At 40.6% G+C, this 23,338-nt stretch overlaps 1 protein-coding gene across 9 annotated transcripts in view; it reads right to left on the reverse strand.

The window, feature by feature from the left end:
* Positions 1-23,338, reverse strand: part of LOC129189714 (rho guanine nucleotide exchange factor 9) — a 54,839-nt gene that overhangs the window by 9,735 nt on the left and 21,766 nt on the right. For 4 of the 9 annotated variants that reach the window (XM_054791687.1, XM_054791683.1, XM_054791686.1 and 1 more), the window contains 8 exons: positions 14,050-14,229; positions 12,442-12,531; positions 8,523-8,723; positions 7,543-7,722; positions 7,036-7,268; positions 6,226-6,355; positions 4,846-4,977; positions 1,546-1,789 (listed from right to left, as the gene is read on the reverse strand). In XM_054791687.1, the coding sequence (XP_054647662.1) occupies positions 1,546-1,789; positions 4,846-4,977; positions 6,226-6,355; positions 7,036-7,268; positions 7,543-7,722; positions 8,523-8,723; positions 12,442-12,531; positions 14,050-14,229 (1,390 nt within the window). The other 5 variants (XM_054791691.1, XM_054791689.1, XM_054791692.1 and 2 more) reach the window with 5 other exon arrangements.

The following is a 23,338-nucleotide window of genomic DNA, read 5'->3' on the forward strand; positions in this document are numbered from 1 at the left end:
AAGCGGAAGAAAATGGATGGATGGATGTCAATACATCTTTTACAGTTACACCTCGGTTATTAAACGCCTCAGTTTGGTTATTATTTTGCACATAAACTTTTATTTTACCCTTTGGCACGTTGAATCCTGTGGTATTAATAAAGATGTAGACCGACTACTCTCAGCATTGCTTATATATTCAACCATCTTGGATCACACAACCAACACCAAATCTTACGATACTTGTATACACAATAGAGTCGTCCCTGGTTTATCGCTGTAAATTAGTAGTTAGAGCATAGAACACCAGTTTATGATTTTCTAAATGCGATGTTAACATTATTAGAGCCCTCTAGACATGAAATAACACCCCTACAGTCACCTTTACACACCTATTATTCATTGTTTACATTACATTGCGCAACTTTTATGCTGCAGGGTTTCAAGACGGCCGCGAGCTAGCAAGCTACCAAACTAACAAGCTAGCAAGCTCACGAGCTAACCAGTTAGCCTCAAAGTTATTTCTCCTACACTTAAACCAAAAACTTACCACTTCCACACGGAATGGGAGGAGAACATTTTTTTCACTATATCATGTCGGACATGCCATGGCTGACTTCATGACTTAATGCAGTTTTAAGTATGTCTCGTGAATGTTTTGTGTCATTACTAGCGCCTAGTGACCAGAATACTAGATACAACTGGTATGTCAATATGTTTTCACGAATTATAGACCACAGTCTACCATAAAACAGTCATCATTTGCGCTATAGTGAGGAAGCGATAATCGAACCACACTATTGCGAGGGACCACTGTACTACGGTATCCTGTAAGGCACATTCATTTGTCAAACTCAAATAAGAATGTTACGCAAACTACGGTAGTCTGTTTGCCTTCGTATACTTTCCGCAGACTCGAGTGCCCAAACAAAGAATCCAACAAATTGGTGACTCTGTCTTGTTGTGTTATTAATACACTACCCGAGACCAAATGTGTTCGTAACTTGTCTTTACTACAAATCGTGCCTGTTAGCTATTCTCAACTTATAGTACATCATTCCACCCAGCTCCATCGCCCCTCTGTGACGTCATCAAGGTTGTTTCTGTAGTTCTTTGGTAACTAAGATAATTACACCACAAGTCTCTGTTTTTTTTTATTGATCATGGCTGCAAAACAGGCAATCATGGAGCCAAACAAAGTTGCAAGTGCCAACACTTTGGTAAAGAACGTGAGAAACACTATTGAGTGATGTTAAATGTTCATTTATCTATTTAATTCATCATTCATGTGAATTTCAAATTGTTCTCTGCATGTAAAACTGTCTGTAATGGATTCATTGGATTTACACTGTTTCATGAAAACATGGGAAATGTTATTTCATTTTTCATACGATTCAGTTTTAGACAGACCCTTTGGAATTAATTTATTACGAACACCGAGGTTTCACTGTATAGTCTTGTTTTGCAGCAAGGTCCCTTGTAGCACATAGGAGTATGTATGAACCATGACTGGAGCTATACTTCCCACTGTGAATGAAACAAATGCTTTCCAAAGGCATGACTAACCGATTTTTTCGTCCTCCTGCACCATCTTCCGCTCCTCGTGGAAGGCCCTGAGCCAGCGGATCTTCTCCTCCGGCTTCTTGGCCAGGAAGATGTGGATCTCGTCGCTGTCTTTGTTGCACAGTTTGAAGGCGTTCTTCACACTTACGTTGAAATCATCGTCTCTCCCATCAATAGCGTCCCGCACCTCGTAACGATCCATGTCAATGCGACCCTTATAGTATAGTATGTCCCGTCGAATCAGATCCTGGAGGGAAGCACAGAAAGATGTGTTACTGTGTACTGTAGGTATGTGGCGTGTGTAATTTGAATCTCTGTGTCATGATGCCACCTTCTCTTGATATCCAACAGTCTGTCTTATGTAACCCTTTCCAGTGACACAACTATACTAACACCCTGCTCATCGCCACTATTTTAATAGGCATACTAACAAATACTAACTAACAAGCAGTTAGTATCCCATGCTACCTTTGTGAGTGAATAATAGTACAGGAGATCCCTGTTTTTCTATATTAAACACATTTTAAAGTATAAAATGTATAGGTACTCACCTCTAATGAGTCATAATGTAAGATGATTGATGAAAAGTTGGAACCACGATGGAGTCACGGTTTAAACGTTATACAGTATATAAGTTTTCACTGCCTCTCAGAGCAACTATGGTGCTTTAAAGGATTGCTGAACAAAGTGAAAAATCTCAACGCTTTTTTTAACAGAGGTACAGTATATGTATGCTATACATTTTACCTCTATTATCATAAATGTATAAATTATTACCAACTTAGGGTGAATGAGATGTGTTTTCTGCAAAAAAAAATTGCCGACGTACTATTTTTTAGGGCTGTCAATAATAGTGTGTTAACGGCGGTAACTACAGTAACTTCCGGTGTATAAGCCCCTACTTTTTTCCTGAAACTTTGAACCCTGCGGCTTATACAGCTGTGCGGCTAATTTATGGCCATGTTCTAATATTGCGACATCTCCATTACTTCAGAACTGCTACTAATGTTTGAATTACTGTGCCACTCACGAGTCAGTGAGGAAACGGTAACTCTTCCTTTAGCAGGAGCCAATCACGAGCTATAAGGGAACTCACAACGAGCATGTTAACCCTAGTCAATTGTCAATCGGAAATCGCAGGAGGTCATTACTCAATATAACAGTCTGACTCACGGTGTCATCTTAGAATGCACTCTAAAATCATCACACAACAACTTAACACTCAAAAGGTAACTAAGAAATATCCAATACGAGTACCAATATGAGTTTAGCTGCCTGTGTCCACCAGAAGGTGAGGGAGCCTCCCTCACGCCCTTTCACACAACACACAACTCACCGTCCATTGTGCAAACTGTAATTTGATTTGCTTGGTTTCTGATTAGCTAGATCCACTGGGAAAACATCTCTGGCACAACAGCTGAAGTTGGAGTTCATTGTGAATGGCCATTTAGAGTCCCATTCATGGTATCCTAAACAATCAAAGACCACAAACTAGGTCCTGCACCAGCAAAAACTGCATCAACATTTTTGTAATGGCACAAAAACAACAAAACTTGAATGACTTCATAATAGTTTCAAAAGCTTTTAGATGGCGTTTCCAACAAGACTATTACACAATAGTATATTTACAGTATAGTATAGTATATTTATTATTTTTTTTTTAGAAATCATCAAAATATCTGCAAGCATTGAGTTACATAGTACACACACCCATTCATATTCACTATTTGCCCAAGGCAAAATCTGACCTGGCCAACAGTCCAATGCATCCAGCACAAATAACCTTAGCTAACTTTATTTACTTCCATGTACTGTCCACATAAACTAATCTCCTTACGCTATTGCCTTGGGACTAAACAATATACACAGTGAGGTCACTAAGGACAAACAAAAACACAGAACTATGAGTGTACAAAGAGAAACTTGCATCTATGTACAGATAAGAACAATACAAGAAGAAAAGATGAAGGGCTAACATGCCCTCAAGGCTGTCCTTACATGTTAGATTAAGAAGGAGAGGAAGTATACAAAAAGGAAAACTAAATGGAAGAAAAGAACAAAATGTATACTGGTAATTTATCGTAAACAATGTTTCCCAGAGAAATGCAATCTATTTGTGGCCAAGGTGGGTGGTAGCTACAGAAAAATAAATGCTGAATGTAAAAATACAAATGAATTATCTTCTGTCGCGTCTTTTAGTGGGTTTTTTTTAATGTCACAAGCAAGACAGAGCTGCCTGTGAGGCCTTTTAGATGGGGGGATTACCGGCTGCTTGTTCAGAACAGCGACATGTGCTTTCATGTTAGAGTCTCCAAATGTGTCCAATAAGACCAGAAAAAGTTACTAGATTTGTTGCATCACTTTTTTGAAAAACATAATCTAGAGGGGTCTGAATACTTGCAAAATATAGTAACTAAATAGGCAAAACACTGATCTCTCCTGCCACGTCTTCTTATTCTCTGGCACTTTAGGCGCGTATGAGGTGTGTTAAGCAGCAGAGTTATGACGACATCTACTGTACAGACAAGCTACATTCACAGACAGTCCTACTATAATGTGTTTATGAGCAAGGGCAAACAGGTAGCACCGAATCGATATGTGGTGCTCCAAAGATATTCATGGAAGGCCGCCACGACTAAATGAATGTACAGGAAACGCTCATATCTTTACTCTTTATCCTTATAAACTGTGATCTGCACACATACTGGAATTGATTAGTGATGCCAGAGATGACGGTGGTGATAGAATGAGGGCAGATGAGGTCAAGGAAGGACCATGGAGGACAGCACATATCGTATGTAAGCCATGCATGTACACAATTTTAAATGCATGTATAAGTACATGCTTTGTGTAAATGGTGAGATAATTGTTTTAGGTTCACATTTGGCTGCGTGGGAGGATGTATTTCCTCTGCCTCTGTGAGACTGTGTGTGCAAGTGTCTCTCTGCATTTGTGCCTGCGCTTCTGTGTGCACGTATATTTGAGTGTATCCAACCGTGAACATCAGTCTGACAGGGGCGCACAGCCTCGGTGCATCGAAGCCCAAACTACCGCAGCTCCATTTTGGGAAATGTGCTGAGTATTTGAACAGATCTTCGCCGACGGCTCTTGCGTCTCGCATTTTGCAATCTATTTCTAGTCTGAGCAAGAAGTCTCGTTGCCTTCAAGAATCTCCGTCATCATCACGGGATACACAACTTTCGACGAGCTGGCTAGATTTGTGTTCTCCCTTATCAGCTTGTTCTCAAGCAAACAGGAATCAAAATGAAAGGAAGAAAGTGAACAAAGCAAGAGATATTCTACCTTCTTACACAGAACCAGCTGGTGATCAAAGAGGAAGAAGACTCGCTGCTGGCTGCGCCCATATGGCTGATAGATCCATGACAGCTCCCCAGTGTAGATGAGCTCCGAGCTTCTGTCCAAGATATCATCCCCCTAGAAAAATGAAAACACATACAAAATCAATAAATCAAAGGTTTACTCATTGAAAGAATCACTAAATTATATATTTATTTTTCCCTTCATCTTTCCATTCCCGGAGAAGCTGCTTTCCAAAGACTGCATAAATAATGAAATTACAGTGCTGAGGAAGAACATTCTTGCAGAGATGTACAGATACTGTAGACTGTAATCACCCAGAAAGTAAAACACGTGAAATTATTGAAATGAATGTAAAATTCAAACCAGAACTCTTACCCTTATTTAGCTATGCAAAGAGGCCTTTTGTGGCATTACGGGGGTTAAAAAAATGCGACATCATACTACTCAAATATTTACATAAGACTTCTGACCTGGAGTATATATAGTTGTGATTATCGTGTCAGTCGAAAAAAATTGCCTTGCCATCATCCGGTTCTGCACATCCCAGAAATGAATGCTAGAGCTATTTTTTTTATTTGACTGAGCATGTTTCGCTCAGTACCTATAGACAGTTTAGTTGACAGTCCTCCACAGAATAATTAAACTCTGAAAACAAGCTATTAATATTAGAAAAAAAAAAAAACATAAAGATCCAATTTGTCTTTGTAATTTTTCCAAAAGCTTATTCTACTTATGAGTGATATCTACTCTTTTGGGTCTTCTTTTGTTGTTGGATTTGTTTCTGAAAGGTGCCCAGAATCTGCAGCTATTAATAAACCTGATTCATCTGCCAACTGTTAGAATGCAGATTGTCAAAAAAAGGTTGCCAAAAAGTGACTATTCTTATTTGGTAATAACTGAAAGAATGCCCCCAAATTAACAACACTGACTTATTAAACCTTATTAAAACGTAATAAATATTGACTTATTTATTTAAAAGTTTCAGATATTTTCATAAAATAAAGTGGATGTTGTGGTTGTCAACATTTGTTCAATCCCTAGCTATATCGAGTACAGCTCTGGAAGTTAAAGTGAATATTGAGTCTCTGGTGAGACATTCTAGTTTTTATAATTACATTAAAAAGTTGGACAGAACATAATTACAAAAACAACATTTCAGGTCAAATCTGTCCAAAATATGAATACTGTAGTGTTAAATTTTTGGTACGAGCTACACTGATATACAGTTGTTATTCAACTTTTTGATACCTTTGACAGGACCACCAGCTAAAGGCAGAAATGGTGTAGTTTTACGGCTCCCGACCCAATGACAAGACTTTCTGGACTACGCAATGTGAACAATGAACACACATGTACACGCACCTCCCAATCTAGAACTGACGCTTGCCACTGGGCAATCTTGTCGATGTTTTCCAGCCTCCTCTTCCTCTCATTGATCTGCTGGGTGACGTTACGCATTACTGCCAGGGCTGCTGCCACGTATCGATAGTCACTACAGACACAGTGTACACATAATTACTCTTGGGGTCAAGTTAAGCTCTATGAAACTGGACACTCTTTAAAAAACACGAGTGATAGTGCACTTTGTTAAAGACTGGAGATGTATACTGAAGTAACATTAGTAAGCCTGCTGAAATTAAGTCTGAATAACAAGAAAGCATTGAATAATAATTAGCCAGTTTTTCTACCAAACTGTAAAATCGGACTGCGTCAGTGCTATCCTAGCTTGATTTTTCTTTGTCTCAGATGGGAAATGGATCCAAATATAGTGTGTGTGTGTGTGTGTGTGTGTTTGACAGAGGGATGGCCTATAGCTGGCATATTCTCTGCAGTCAAACACTGTGATTTGGCAGGCCTTGCTGGCAGCACTGGCACCTGTCACTCTCTGGCTGAGAACACCTGGTTTGTGAATGACCTGGAGCTGGTTGAATTACGCTGAATCACTTACACTATGTTTCTGTGTGCTTGCATGCAGTAGTCTGCTGTTCTGAATATTCATGTATGCATCTGCTCATCTGTAATATTTTCTTATGATGCTGCACTCATGTGCCGAAATTAAAAATACAGTATGTTGATGAAATACAGATTTTTTGCAGTACAACTTCATTATGTAATGATGCTTTTTAAATACGAGATGAGATAAAATGCTATCCTATTTAAAATGTGCTGTACCTGTGCTCTTGTGCCGTGTATTTGAGTAGCTCAGCCAACTGGAGGGGATATTTGCAGATCTTCTGGACAGGGGTGAGCAAGAAGCCATCTATGGCAATGTCAATCATTTGCTGGAGGAGTCGACAGGCCTCAAAGAAGTGCTGGTACCTGCCATCCCTCATCAGCTTGCTCAGCTCCATGCAGGCATCCAAATGGTTATTACAATATTCTGAATAGATCCAGAAACCATCTTGCTGCAAAACAAAAGAGCAGCAATATTAACAACCACAGAATTTGAGTTAAAAGACAAAGAAACGCCTTAAAATTACTCATTAAGGTGGCAGGAGAGGTAAAACCAGTTGGGACGTGGGTGTAGTTTATGTCATGGTAAAGTGTTAATACTATAGTTGAAAGAAGAGGAAAAAAAGAGAAAGACACTGTTTTTCATTCTGACGGTACATGTTTAACTCTACTGATCTGAGTTTGAAGTTAAAAAGCTTAACCTTGAATAGTACACACTGAACTCACATGTTCTAAGAAGCATGGTCCAATTTCAGAAAGGTGGGGTTCCTCTGTGTTGTACTGTTTCTCTAAGTCTCTAACAAATCCCATTTGGAAGCGGTAGATGTCCTCAATGTTCCCAAAGATAACCTTCAGCTGGTCATCGTTGAACATGTCCACGCGCTTTCTGCACTGGCGCAGGTAGCCCTACAAAAGTAAGGGGTCAACATCAATCATGCTAAATAATCAAAGATGATGTCACTGGGAGCCAGTAGCTGTATTATGACCAATGGTGTGTAGTCAGGGACAGCAAAGCCTTCTCTGCTGGCCTAACCATGATCACAAGCACGGACCTACATTTACAACTTGTATTCTAGTGCTTGTTCCATTAAATAGTATTCATTTATTCATCAATGTGTTAAACAAGCCCATGTGATGGCTACATGTCAAAAAGTTGGCAAACTATTTATGTCTGGAAGCGGTGAGCAGTAATTATGCAAATCTTGATATGGGGTGGTAATTACATTAAACCACACCCTCCTCATTAACCAGCAATACACAGTATGTACTACTGTTTCTGTTGTGAGTGTGCTACTTTGAACTACCTACTTGACTGTTCAACCATTCACCTTTTAGTTTTCTGCTAAAAACTGATTCATAAATACAGTACATATATAATTGTATAATATATATAATTATCCATCCATCCATTTTCTATACCGCTTCTCCTCTTTAGGGTCGCGTGGGCATGCTGGAGCCTATCCCAGCTGACTTCGGGCGACAGGCGGGGTACACCCTGGACTGGTCGCCAGCCAATCGCAGGGTACTATGTATAATTATATAATTATATATAGTATAATTATATATATAATATATATATAATTTTCAAAATATAATACAAATATTGAATAACCAGTGTAGCCCTTTGGGCCTTCTTTTAATGTTTTGCATGTGTTTTGCATGTGTTTGTCAGGGGAAAAATACTGCAAGTACACGTGCTCATGTACCTCACAAATGTCCTTGAGGTGTTTGATGTAGTGTCTCTCTGTGCTCATGATCTCATTGATGACGTTAGCTCTCATCTGGTCACGGTTCTGAAGAGGTGAGCCCAGACACAAGCAGTCGTTGGATGGGTCCAGATGCCCATTTTGAACCTCACTGGTCCCTTCGGCTGGTTCCGCTCCTCCATCCTCCTGATTCACCCACAACTGAGGACAGATACATTCACACACACCCACACACACCCACACACACACACACGCACACACACACAAACATCATGTTAAAGTTGTGTGTTAAGTGGATCTGATGAAAAAGTATTAGGAAAATATATTACACACTCTTACCACAAAACCTCATACATCTCACTCCACTACATACAGTACATACGGTAGATGCTCACCTCACGAAAACACTGCCACACAATCCATAGTATTGTGGCCATAGGAGGAAAACCGTCTTGTATGTGACTCCCGCACTTATGCATGCTTATACAGTGTACAGTACAATATATAGAACACACCCCTGTTAAATACAATACCCAGTATTTCTGATGTAAAAAAAATAGACAACAATAAATAATTTTAAAAACTTTTTACACCTGTAATGTCATCTATAATTTGTGCAATTAAATTGAAAATAATAAGATTTCAAAATGTTCAATAATATGATGATAATAAAGTCGTCCCTCACCACTTTGCACTTTGAATTTTGTGGTTTCACGCTGTCATGGTTTTCAAATATATTAATGAATAAATCATGCTGTTCTGTGGTTGAATACGGCCTCATTATTAGTCTGCATTATGCAGATTTATGCATTTATATGCATATTTAAGGAAAAGTTACATATTTTTAGCTTAAATAACATTTAACAACATTTAAATAACATTTTCAAGCATAATAAGGGCTACATTAAATAAAATACAAATATAAGGCAGTCATAAGACACTTTCAGACGTTGATGATATGGTGTGTTCTACACTGGTCACTGGTGTCAGTGGTGTTACTGTAATGTTCGGTGAGACACACGATCGCCTGAACAGCAGGCTTTTGCAGGTATGAATTATCTCACAACAGGCACAATAATCCCTAATAAAAATAAGGGCTACTTTTGTGGCCGTTACCCATGCAAATCATATCAGCGCCCTTTGGCATGATTGAAGGCAACAATAAACATGGCAGACCCAAGAGAGAATTGTTAGATGACATCAAAGAATGGTGCCACAAGAGCGTATGGCAAACCAAGACCATTACCATAGACAGAGACAAGTGGAGGGAATTTGTGGACACCTCTATCGACACCCATGGGACAGAGACCCATGGATATTAAGTCAAGTAAGTCACCCACGCAAAGCTGAAACTCAACTCTAAACCGCCAACGTCACTTCCTGTCAGCCTCTCTTTCCGGTCCCCAATCACCAGGCCGTGGGAAAATTTTAGGCGCAATGCTAAAAAAAAAAAATACTTTAAACAAAAATAAAATAGTAAAGAACAACATAGAATGTAAATGTACATTTTGGAAATATGGGCCATTCATTATTTTATTCAAAAAAGAATATACAGTTAGAAATCCCACAGTTTTCATGTTTATGTTGTTTTGTTTCATTGTGTTTCAGGTAACAGCGACAAATCCCACTTTGTTCAGCGGTCCTTAAACACACTGTATATTGCGCGTGGGCTAACTTTCTCCCACGCTGCACAGATAGACTACTATACTGGATTTGCCCCGTTTTTCTTCAACCTCATATTTGATCCCAAATGTTAAAACTATGTGGGTACGCATGAAGGCAAGGTTTGATGACATTATTGAGTGCTAATGCGCATATTTGTTATGCACAACATCAAGTTAGTTCATGCTAGAACAGTGCCTGTTACCACACACATCAAACTGCTATGTTATAATCGTCTCGCTGAAAAACTCGTACTGGTGGATGGTTGGTCTGTATTCATTTTGTGCTTTTAATTTGATGTTGTTCCTGTCATAGTTTTACACAATACATATTGGATCGCGCTATACTGTACGAACACATGAGGGGACACAAGCCGGTCTGTGGGTCCAAAAAGGTTGGGGATCACTGCGCTGAGGGACACATATATAGTACAGTAAAGTGTCTATAGGGGCTATAGTGTGACTATAGGAGTGTTATTTCATGTCTAGATGGCTTCAATGTTGAAAATGTATATTTATTTGTATTTAGAAGGTCGTAAACAGGTTTTCGATGCTCCAACTACAAACATATTCCATTTAGTGTGAATTTCTCTTGGAGATGAATTAAGTATCTATCTGTCATTTATAAATAAGGAATCCTACTTCGCGGAAACTGACTTGTCACGGTCGGGTCTGGACCCTGCAATAAATGAGGGATTACTGTACTTAGTCGATTTGCCTTTTGCTTTAATTCCAGCATTCAGTCTTTTTGGGTAGGTCTTGACTTGGCAATTTTCACCCACTCTTTCTTGCACCATTTGTGCACATTATATTCAGGTCTCTCCACAGATGTTTTGATTGGATTCAGGTCTGGGTTCTGGCAGGGCCATTCCATCCATCCATCCATTTTCTATGCCGCTTATCCTCAATAGGGTCGCAGGGATAAGCTGGAGCCTATCCCAGCTGACTTTGGGCGAGAGGCGGGGTACACCCTGGACTGGTCGCCAGCCAATCGCAGGGCAGACAGGGCCATTCAAAACTCTAATTTTCCTGAAGCCTTCTTTGGATGTACTGTATGCTTGGGGTCTGCTGTATGCAAACATCTGACTGGTTTAGACCAAATTTGCCTGAGAAAACTGAAGATGACACCACCATTCTTTACTGGACTGCACAACCAACACTGGCCACTTTCCTGACCAGTTTTTGTCTTGTCTTTTAATCCATTTCAGAAAAATCTAGTTTTTGGTATTTTGGTCATTGTGGTTCCATATTTTTTCCACTTCGTAATGGCAGTCTTGAGTGTGTTAAGTGTAATACTCTGAAACTGCTTGTACTTTTCCAGTGCATGATATGTTTGGACAATAAGCTGTTTTTGATGTTCTGTAAGCTCACTGTCAACCATGGACTTTGCTGTAGGATGCAAATGAGTAATTGCCAGGAAAATCCAACTGCAGCAGCTGAACTCTATTTGAGATGATCAAACTCACTTTAATTCATGGCAGGTGTGCACCCCAAAAGACTGCATGTTTAAAGAAAACCAAAAGTTACTTCAGCGAAATATTTGTTTTCAGGGAGTTGCACACTGATAAAACCAGCTCACTGTATAATTTGCACACTTCATAAGTCAAGCCAAAGGAGGATAAATTATTGCTGTCTCAATTTTTTTTATGCCAGTAAAACTTTAGCATATCTTAACAGGGGTGTTTTCAATTTCTATATCCAATGCACACTTGCACACAGCTCCCCCCAGCTTCACATTTGCTCCCAAACATGCAGAGACGACATATTACAACTTTGCTCATAGAAAGGGTCAAGTGAGCGTGACTTAAAATGCCCAGCAGCCAACACCTGATGACACACACTTTGCCAACAGAACATCAAAAAATCGACTGGTAGAATGCCAAACACGAGATGAGAAATGCAGCGCCACAGACAAGCAGAGTGACGGGTGGGAGAACACTGACTGCAGAGACAAGAACCAGTAGTGCAGCCTTAAAACTGAAAAATGTTCAGAGTCAACAGTAAATACTGAAACAGTAAGCACTGAAAAAATATTTTGCAACAAAGTGAAAGTTAATAAGAGTAATCACTCATACAGCTTCATATAGTCTCAAATATTTTAAAGATCTTTACTTTTGACTCGTCAGAACTACCTATTGTATCTATCGACACCTGCATTGAGGATGATTCAGTAATGCTAATGTTTGGTAATGTTGAGGGTACTTTGCGTGGCGGGTGGGGCAGGCTGGATGGGTGGATGAAGCTGGAAAAAAACGCACCTTTGACGTGGTGTTTTGGAACCGTGGAGTTGCTATGGGGTTGATATAGAAAACCTGTTTTGTTTGGGGCTGAGGAGGGTGGGGTTCCACCTTGGAGAAAAAGAATGACACAACAGAAAGATACTTTTTGGTAGACAGTCCTGCCTTCTGACGGAGTGACAGTGGAAGGATGGACAGGTGGGAGTGGCAATGAGGGGTGTCTGGCGGGGTGTGTTTGTTGTGTGGAGCATGTACCTACAAGGATGCTAAATCTTGCTTCAGCAAACCCTCCAGTTAAGAACAGTACAATAAGACAACCTCATCAGGTTTCAGTGCAGAGTAGAGTTTGTTCTGTTCAGATGTGGTGGCTATATAATCGCAATGTAAAGTGAAGAATGAGTGAATTTAAGTGCTTAAGAGAAGAAGATGGTGGTGACGCTACACTAAAGGGACATCATCAGCAGTTATTTGAATGCAATATGTATTATTAGTAGAGATGCTCCGATCGCTAGGCCACCAATCAATATCAGCCGATTTTCATGAAAAACCATGTGATTGGCATGCCGATAAACGCCTTTCAACGGCGATCACAAAAGTCGATCACCTATGGCTCGTACTAGTGCAGCACGCAGCCCGTAACGAGCGTCCCCCGCCCAGTTTTCTTCACAAAATGCATGCCAAACCAAAAAGAAACATGTCTGACATGTGGAATTTACCTGCTGTTTGTGAAAGTGATATAGATTTTGCACCCTGCAAAATATGCCACGAAAAATGTCTCACTGGGGTCGCACGTTAAAAAGCTTTAATTTAATACGCCAATTGAAGAATAAACTGGAGTATGGTGAGTTTTTTCGAGGCTCACGGTGTGATCATCAAACGGCAGCTAATGTAGCCAACGCTGGGTAACACTCGCCTGTATGTGCATGACAGTCAGCAGTCTAAAGCAAATAACCCAAAAAATAATTGAATTCATTGTACTAGATGACCAGCCTCTCTCAGCAGTGGAAGACACCGGGTTTGCCGACTGCTCTCTTACTTGGATCCCCGTTGCGTGATACCTGGAAGTCCTGCTAGAACGCCATCAAACATACTATCAAACTACAAGTATGTGCTCTCACATCCAAACTTTCCTTAAAGAAGACGTCTCATCCGCTGTAAGTTTCATGAGTGATATATGTTCTCTTGAAAAAGTCAAATCTGTTTTTGTATAAATGAAGGCGATTTTATGGTTACCTTTTTCATATCATACAGCCAATAGCAGTGTGCAACCAGGAATTCTGGGCACCATGAAAAAAAAGAATTATGTTGGGCGCCCCCCTTTTTATTTTTTAATGATGACCAATAGTCAGGGGACCTTGGAATTGTCCACCGCGGGCCAATAGCACTCATCATAAATAAATGTAAAAATTGACACTTGTGATCAGTATTGACCAATTTCACTCATGGGTGATCGGTATCGTAATGGGCAGCATAAAACCCTGATTGGAGCATCCCTAATTATTAGCAAAGGCTTATTCACCATTGTGTTTGTGTGTTTGTTTGCATAATGACCATGTGCCTTAATTTCTGGGTGTGTGGGTGCATGTTGTGTCTGTGGTTGTGGGTCAGTTGTGGTCCCATCAAACTCACCCGCACAAAGTTGGCAGGGAACCATCCTTCCTCTTCATCAATCTGTCCCCACCACCAGTCCTTGTTGGAAGCATCCAGCACTTTTATGACGTCACCGGCCTTAAATGCCAACTCCCGGTCAGCCATGGTCACATGGTCCCATACCGCCTCAGCGTTGACGATTGACCCTCCACTTATCAACTGGAGAATGTGTAAAGAAAGACAGAATATAACTTAAGCAATACTAAAATTGTGTTACATATGTGGTGACACCATTTATACAATGGGGAACATAATTATTTGATCATCTGAGCGTGTAAGTTTACCACCCTTGCAAAGACATAAACCATAATTATGGTAGGTTTCTTTTAACGGAAAGAGACAAAATGTCAGCAAAACATACGCACATTAAATGCATGCATGGTAATTTTTGGTCTATTAATTTCCAAAATACAACGTAGCAGTCAATAGCCCTCGCTCTGATGCTCCATGCAGGTTCTCACCCCGTGAGAAGGTGAGGGATCACCCCAGAATTGCACAGGAGGAGCTTGTTAACAATACTAACACTTTGCCGGAAAGGATTAAGATCCTGCAGAGTCCCTGTTCAAGAAGGCACATGTACGGGCCTGTCTGAAGTTTAGCAATGAACACTGGAGTGATTCATATAAGGCTTGGGAGGATGTGACGTGATCAGATGAGACCAAAATTGCGCTCTTTGGCATCAACTTAAAGAACCAGACCTGAAGAACACCTCAGAACATTGAAGATGGGTGGTCGATGGGTCTTCCAGCATGGCAATGACCCAAAAAAGACGGCCAACACAACAAGATCCTGGAGTAGCAGTAGTGACTCTCCATACCTTAATGCATGGAAAAAATGAGGAGGGATCTGAAACTTTGACTTGCAAATCTTGACTATTTGATTATGATTAGATTTGAGAGTATTTGTTAAAATGAGTGAACCAAAATCCCTCCTAAGATGTGACCAACTACAAGAAACGCCTGACCTCTATGCTTGCCAACTAACTTTCTCTACATTGTACTAAGTAAAGTTTTGCTTGAGGATCAAATACTTCATTCCTTCAATCAAATATAACCTGCATATAACCTTTATTCACAGTTTGTTCCAGATTTTTTGGTTGATTTTCTCTCTCCGTTACAATAAACAAACCACAAAATGGACTGTTAGTATCTTTGTAAGGGGCTAGAAGCTTACAAAAACAGCAGGGGGTGAATAATTATTTCCCCCAATGTACAACAAATTATGAATTTTAACTGTAAAATGTTGACTTTCATCAGAGAGATTATATTAAACAAATGTGACAGCAATTGTAATACTTCTTATCATTCTTGTCGAACCCACTCAGATTACTAATGGATGCAAATGCACACCCTCAAAGCCCACTGACAGCGTTAAGGACTGCAAACAAAATTACACAGTTGCTAACACAAACCACAGCACAATACAACAAAGTGCAGCAACACAAACAGGAAAACTATGACAGGAGAAGCAACACAGTGTTCAGACATGCATCAGAACCCAATCCACAGACAAAGTAATTGACCTATTATAACGCTGGAATATTTACACGTGTAATTGTACTGACTAGCAACAGCATCTCCTTTCCTTTCCTCTTTTCACAAATTTCATCTCCAACACACTGAAACACTGAAGCATGACTCATCAAATGTTTTCTATGGAATTTAGCTCTCTGAAAAAAACGACGTGGTGACAAGAAAAAAAAATATACGCTTAAATTGCTCAACTGTGAGAAATGTAAGTCAAAATATGATATTGGTGACAAGAGGATCGTGGCCTGTGAGCTGATTGACATTCTTTAAGGGCTTTAGGCAGCTAAAGGTCATTCTCATTAATGGACAGGAGACAACATTGCAACATTGTTTCTAAGAGGGACCCAGGTCCGACATCATCCATCTAGTGAACAGCAACGCGATCCATCACACTGACAACTCTTCTTTGCTGCCTTGAGACCAAAATCATGTCCACACACAAGCACATTAAAGCTGTGCATGCTTGCCTCTTTGGCAAAGCTCCATCTTTTGTTTGTTCCAAATTTTCCTTCCAGTTCCAGCTCTCTTCATCAGTATTCCTCAGGACAGACATAGCCATGCATGCAGTCCAGTGCGGCCAGTTCTAACCAAGCCGGTCAGGAGCTGCTCCTCCAATAGTAAACGCTTCTAAAGCTGTACAATTTTGACTTCTACCAAAGTTTTCTGGAAAAGTATGCCTAAAAGAATTTGGAGGTTAAACCGTCATCATATATTGCATCACACATTTAAAGGATTAACACTACAAGTGTGTTTCGCTTTTTCAATGTTTTTTTGACGCCAGCACAGAAAGGTCCCAGTGATTGCAAAGAGCAGAAATACGATATACATATAGACCATAGAAATGGATGGGGAAAGGGGCACACACGTTCCTGCCCTGGCTGCACAGTACAATACTGTATGGCCAGAGTGATAATAAGTCAACACCAATAATAAATGAAGACTGGAATGTATATCAGAAGTTAGTGCTCTTTACGGTAGTTAATGTGAAGAGGCTTGCCTCCTAAGCACCAAAACACACACAGTAATCGTCCTGTGTCTTGTGTTCATGCCCACTATGCATAGGTAGTGATCACTACATAATTGGTTGTTTAAGTTTTACTGTACAACAATTAACACTAGAGATGGCTGATTTGTTTACATTTTTTTTAATCACACCTGCTGTATAAAATGCTTTGTTGTTGCAGCAGGCTGGAAAGTCAACAAATCCATGTCACCTGTGTGGAAGTACTTCTGCATTGTAAACTACAGCCACTTGCAATGCCTTCAAAATGCCATTTTTTTCGAGGGGTGGTACTAGCATTGCTGCATTCAATACTACAAATATAATGCATTCGGGTTTCCTCTAGGATTTTCTGAAGCTGTGGTGATGTGCTGCATGGGACTGCCGCCGCTGTGTTGTGCCACGGCTGCGTCTGCGATTTTTTAAATTATGACAAATAACAATTTTTTATGAACAGCCAGCAGAACATGAACCGAGAACATTGCAAAACTGTTAATTTAATGGCAAAGTTCAACCTTGCAGCACTATTAAAACTACTTTGACAAAAAGAAAGGAGAGTTGAGCTATATTATGTGACTGCCAACATGTTATTGCACTTTGTTTACAAAGAACATTTCCACTCAGTGTGCTCATTTGTCATAAAATACAGGCGTCATGTTTGAATAGAACACTTATATAGAACACAAATATTCTTTGGTGAACTACTCAACATCAGCTGCCAGCTGGTGAGCTACTGCTAGCATATGAGCTACCTGTTGGAGTGTAATAGCATCACTGTCTAAAGCTGGACACACTACGTTAGTCGCACATCTAGAGTTTTGATGACAAGCCCTAAGTATTATAATGATACCAACAGAGCAAGATTGTTGAGTGACACTTTAAAAAGTAAGTTAGTATGAATGTGATAGCCACTTCTAGCTCGCCCCTAATCTAGCTGCCAGAGAGGCAGTGCAAAAAGGGTTATAAGAGTTATGTATATACATTCATACAATATATTACTTTACATTGTTTTAAAGTTTTAAAAAAATATTTTTGAAGGTGTGGCAGCTTTTATTTTCTAGTGGTGGACTGCTATGATTACATTATCTGAGGACCAAACATATAACAGAGTATGAAGTGTTTACCAAGGCTGTTTACTTAAGTCACTTCATACAATACATACATTTTTAAGTTCCATAATCTACAATAATGTTGTCAAAGTATCGGATCAGGACTCAAAATCAGATTGGATCTGAGGCCAAAAAATCAGATCGAGATCAGAGGCCAAAAATGCTGATCGGGACATCCATAATTAACACATTTATACAGTTGTATGAGGTTGAGGCATGTTAAAAGGCATGCACAAAGTTGACTCGTCTTCAGTTATCCCTTCAAACTTGTGTTGTTCCAGGGTGCTCCACCTACATCCCGCATCAAAGGGAGATGCATTTGATTTCTGATGTAATTTATTCTAGTCTAGTCTTATTATACAGCACTTAACTTATTCTTATGCTTGTATGACAGTTATAATGTTAAAATGTTTCTTAAAAAATGCTGTAAAGTCAATGAAAAGTTTTTATCATGGTGACTTTGTCCGTAACATTCGTTCATTCGTTCATACTCTGTTCAAGTTCTAAACCAGCTGACTTTGGGCAAGAGGTGGTGTGCACACCCGAATGGTCGCCGCTAAATCACAAACACTCATTCACACCTATGGGCTCTTTATAGTTTCCAATTACTACATCTTCCGCAGTTGAACACACATCTTACCCGCTCGAGCAAACAAGTGATGCGGGAAAAACCCAAGGCCAGCTTGGATTGCAAGGTTTATAGTGTGCACAAAGCACTTAATGTGCGGTTCCAATCCTGCCCCGCACACTGTCATTTCCACATTATGTGTATTATCATTCATAGTAGCGGTGCCATAGCTCACAGTCTGACTGCTTCTGACTGCCCTGTGGCCACGAGAAAGCTTTTCTCTTAAACAAGAAATGTAGTAACGTTTTAATCTGTACACCCCTACTAGTGACAATACTAAGAAGCCAGAGCTTGAAGACACTCCTTTGACTTCTGGAAACACTTCGCCTTCCTGGTGAAATACGTAAACTCGGGGTATGGATAAAGGTTTTTTTAGCTTAAAAACAAAAAATACACGCATATGCATTATGGCCACTAGTATAGTATACAGTATGTGTATGAATTAAGCAGTGACTTTAATATTTCATTTTATCAACATAATATGATACAAAAAAAATATGTTGTTCGGTGAAATCAAATATAGTGAGCTGACTTAACATTAACTTTATGTGTTATGTTGTGTGAACACAATTCATTTGTGCGAAAGGTTGACATGAAAATTTTAAAATCACTAATTCTTACCATTTTTTTAAAACCTTTAACATGTTTATAAATAATAGCAAATATGCTCTTCTTGATGTACATGAGTGACGCTGTGCACATCTATACTGTTGCATACAATGGAAGTTGTTTTTAATGAAGTGCCTTGTCCCTCCTTTGTTAAATATTGCCAAATGACATGCCATCTGATCACATTTTACAAAGTACTACAGGCTTCCTTCCATGTCATGCAAAAGTACACTTTCGTGAAGGTTTTTCATTCAAAGATGTCACTAAGCAGTTTGATTAGATCGGAAATCACACTGGGCTGTGAGCAGTTAAACAATAGCCCCAGCCTTTATCTCAAAGCTCTTCACTTCAGGAAGAGAGGAGGATTACTGCAAAAACATGTGTCACGCTGCCATGGAAACAGCACGGATGGTGGCTGCTCAAAAAGATTAAAAATCTTTGTTCATCCAGGAACAGTAATTAGATGTATATCATTTACTGCGCAGACTGAAATGATTAAAATGCAGGACTACATCGTGAAATGATCGGGAAGACTGTTACCTGACTGGACTGGCACCTACAGAGTAGTGACGTGCGGTTAGAAGAGGCAGGTGCAGCAGAGTGTTATAAACGTATTTTCTGTATGATTCCAATCGTTTTGAACATTTTTTTCAGTAAAATCGCTGAATTTACACATTTCCCAATCAAATACAGGCCAGAAACCTGAAATGAGGCTGCGTGAGCCCAGTCTACGATCAGAATGCACAGTCATCAGTCATAAACTGGATTGCTGGATTGTCGAAATGTCATCAACATAATGTTTGCAGAAACATTTAGTATACAAAATGACTTTCTACAGCGTTTGTAATTGTCTTGAATGTAAGTGTGACGTAATTATTCTTGCTAATCGGACAGTCAACTTTAGAGAAATGTCATAAGGTGAGGAGCACAGAGCTCTGGCTCACCATGAAACGGGCATTCGTGGGCTGGCAGGTGCTTGTCGCTGCCGTGCAAAGCACAACTAAAAGAAAATAAGGAGAACTTTTATAACTAAGTAGCAGAGGTTTTCCTGGAGAGGGATAGGCACATGTACTTCACAAACAAATACAGGTAAGACCACAAATGTCTTTCAGTTTTAGATTTCAAAAATTGTGGAAAAAAAATTATCTTCTTTGCCTCCCGTTATTCTTTTAATGAGCAACCTGTATTAACATTGATTAGAGCACAAAAATTTAAAGTAAAAAAAAACCTCCAAAGAAGTCAGTTCCACAACAGCCATGAACCTCACCGCAGATCACTGCTACAGAGGTCAACCTTGATTGCCCTCGTATAACCTTCTGATTGCTTGTCTGTCTCACCCCATCCACGCTAATACCATTCTATTTTCACCCCAATTCACTACTATAGCACAATCTGTTCAGTTCCTATCAATCTTGAATAATATAGGCACCGGACAGCGAGAACAAGGGAGAGATAGAGATCCACTCCCTAGCCAATGTTCCTCTATGTTCTATCCTTCCCCTCATCCCTCCATCTTTTTAATGAGATCACCACTCTCCAATATATTGCATTTTCCCCCTCTACATGTGTGAATAAATTAAAAGCATTACATAATCAATCTTCCCAATTGCCCCTGCCATGGTACAATGTCAGACCTAGCTTGATCAAATAACATACAGCAAGCCCTTACACACACACAAACACACACACACACAAACACTCAGCACCTGTGTAACTGTCTAACAGCTCTAATAGCCTATGTCAAGTTACGCCAATGTCAAGTTATCAAAGATCAGAAGCCACACTTGTTTGCAAGATCTGTATTTAGGTCAAAGCAAATGAATGCAAAACAATGTCTTTCTTAGCATAGACATATCTGACACAGACTTCTGTTTTTGGTACAAAACAGAGGCCATGAAGAAATGAACCAAAATTATAGAAAAGCTTGAATGCTTCTTTCTTTGCACCACAAAGCATCAGCATTCACTGCACTGGCAACTCCACTGCATTCCCCCTCTACTTGTAGTTGTAGCATAGCTGCACCAACGCAGTGACAGCATTCCTAAGCAAATACATATGCTTTTAACAAGCCTTACCATGTTTGCAGCATGCAACTGTACAGAGAGCGTATGCATGGAGAAGTCCGGCTCATATGATCATTATAGTTAAATCCCTTCAGGAAGAGCTCAGAATTACGATCCTTCACGAGCGCCAAGACCGAGATGTCGATTAACAGGGTGGTATATTCCAGAAAGAGGTTTCTCTTTCTGACGCACCGAGTAAGTCTCACGGTCCGTCCTCCCTGTGTCTGCCAACCGTGTTATGTAATACACATATACCCTGAGTCTGGGAGCCAATCAGACATGCTCTTCCTAAAACCAGTGAGAAATAGCAGCACAACCCTCACACGCACCATCTGCACATTGACGCTTTTGTCACAGCATTAAACAGACCTCTATTTGAAGACACCTGCCCTGGAGCGATTCCAAATTTGTGAAATACATGTGCAGCACTTCCAATTCAATGAGACTAGGCTATCCTATACATGAAGGATAATGCATGCACAGAAACATAACAATACACACAGAACCTGCTCACATGAAAACACGTGCTATGCTGCTTTACAGTGATAGCCAGCTGAGCCATAACCACTGCAGTGTACAACATCATGATGCTCTGCTTCCTACATGGAAGTAAACTCAAGTTTTGTTCAACAGTGAAGAGAATCAGCCCACATGCCATGACATGTGAAAAAAGTACCTGCCGTGATGCATGGCTGCCAAGTATTTCTGTCTACACATGAAACCTGTGAAGCCTTTCCTCCACTTCACTCAAAAACAGACTACATTGGCTACAGTGTGAGAGAGCACTTACATCTATAAAAAAAAGAATAAATAAAAAAAAAACTAGCAGGCCCACCATCACTAATAATAGGAACATTGTGGACAGCTCTGAGATGGGCTTTTAGCATATCTATTTCTGAAATTCATTCAACATTCATGGCACCTGCCCCCCATATTTTACTGGCTCATGTTGCTGCATGTGAAAGAACTGACATAACACCTGACAAGCCTTTTCACTTGGTGGATGAAAAAAAATAGATTTTGCAATGTCCACTCAGCCACTAGCCTCTGAAACATGTGCCTTGTTGAAGTGTGAATATGGCAGGCTGTGAAATGGGAGCTGAGTTTAGCTGCATCTAAAATGGGGGAAACCTGGAGTGGAGGCCCAGCTTTATTAGGCCTTGCCTTCTCTACTAGTGGTTGTTCCGTTGTGATTCCGCAGAATGTACAGCGCACATCTCTTGCTTGCGTATTTGCTAGGAGCATCACGTTGTCTTCAACGGGAAGATATAACCCCGCTATTAGCTGCCATGTTGTGAATAAGAAAAACAATCATGCAGCAGCAGCAGGATGGGGTTAGATATGAGTGCAGGTTTTGTCCTAATAATCGCATCAGGACACAGTTAAATGAATCCATGCTCATAAGCCAGGATGTACAACATGGAGGAAGGAGAGGAGAGGAGATCGACGAAGGAGACATGTTTATATGCGGGGATAATTCCAGTGCACTGGAATGGTTAGAGCATCACAGATCTGTGTCCGCACCACTACGACCACCACCAGACAACATCAAACCACAAGCGAGAGGAGACAATACATAACGAAGGATCAGGGAGGGGGTAACACAAATATATTATGTTGTACCAACGTCATTCATTTCAACGCGTAGCCGTGATGGAGCGCCGGGTGTCCCCGCTCTCGACCACCGCGCACAGCCTGTCTCTCCTCTCCTGTGTGACAGTGAGGTGCGCTGTGAACCGGGCCCCGATCGCAGATCCATTAACGAGTACCGAGGATGAACATCAACAGCACGTTCACAAGCACCAGCAACGCGATCACCGTGAACACCGCGCAAGTCTGGACATCCAAGGCCATGGCGCAGCGCTGCGGGCCGTGAGATGCGCTCTCAGTCGGGCGGTATTCAGCTCTGTAGACCCCAAGCGAGCATGTAATCCACCTTTACGGTTGGGCGAAACGTGGAAAAAAGATGCCGATACGCCTCTTCACATTGCGTCTTGAAATTCATAATGGCACAGGAAGGGATGCATCATCCTCACCATCATCATCGTCATCAGTCTGCACCGCGATTTCACCCTGCTGGTCAACACCTGACGGTGTTTCGCCTCTTCCCCTACAACAGGGCGACTATCCGGGCTGCAAATTCTCAGAGCACGCGGGGGGCAGGCTGTGTGCCTTCCGGTGAACAGAGACCAGGCAGAGGAGGGATGCGTGTTTGAGAGGCGGTCCTGAATTAATACTCATCAGCCTCCACTGCGAGACAACCGGCATCAGACATCACACCAGGCGGGGAGGGGCACAGCCAGCCCCTCGCTGACTTCATTGACCACCGA

This window comes from Dunckerocampus dactyliophorus, chromosome 11 (assembly GCF_027744805.1).
Source record: "Dunckerocampus dactyliophorus isolate RoL2022-P2 chromosome 11, RoL_Ddac_1.1, whole genome shotgun sequence".
Taxonomy (NCBI): domain Eukaryota; kingdom Metazoa; phylum Chordata; class Actinopteri; order Syngnathiformes; family Syngnathidae; genus Dunckerocampus; species Dunckerocampus dactyliophorus.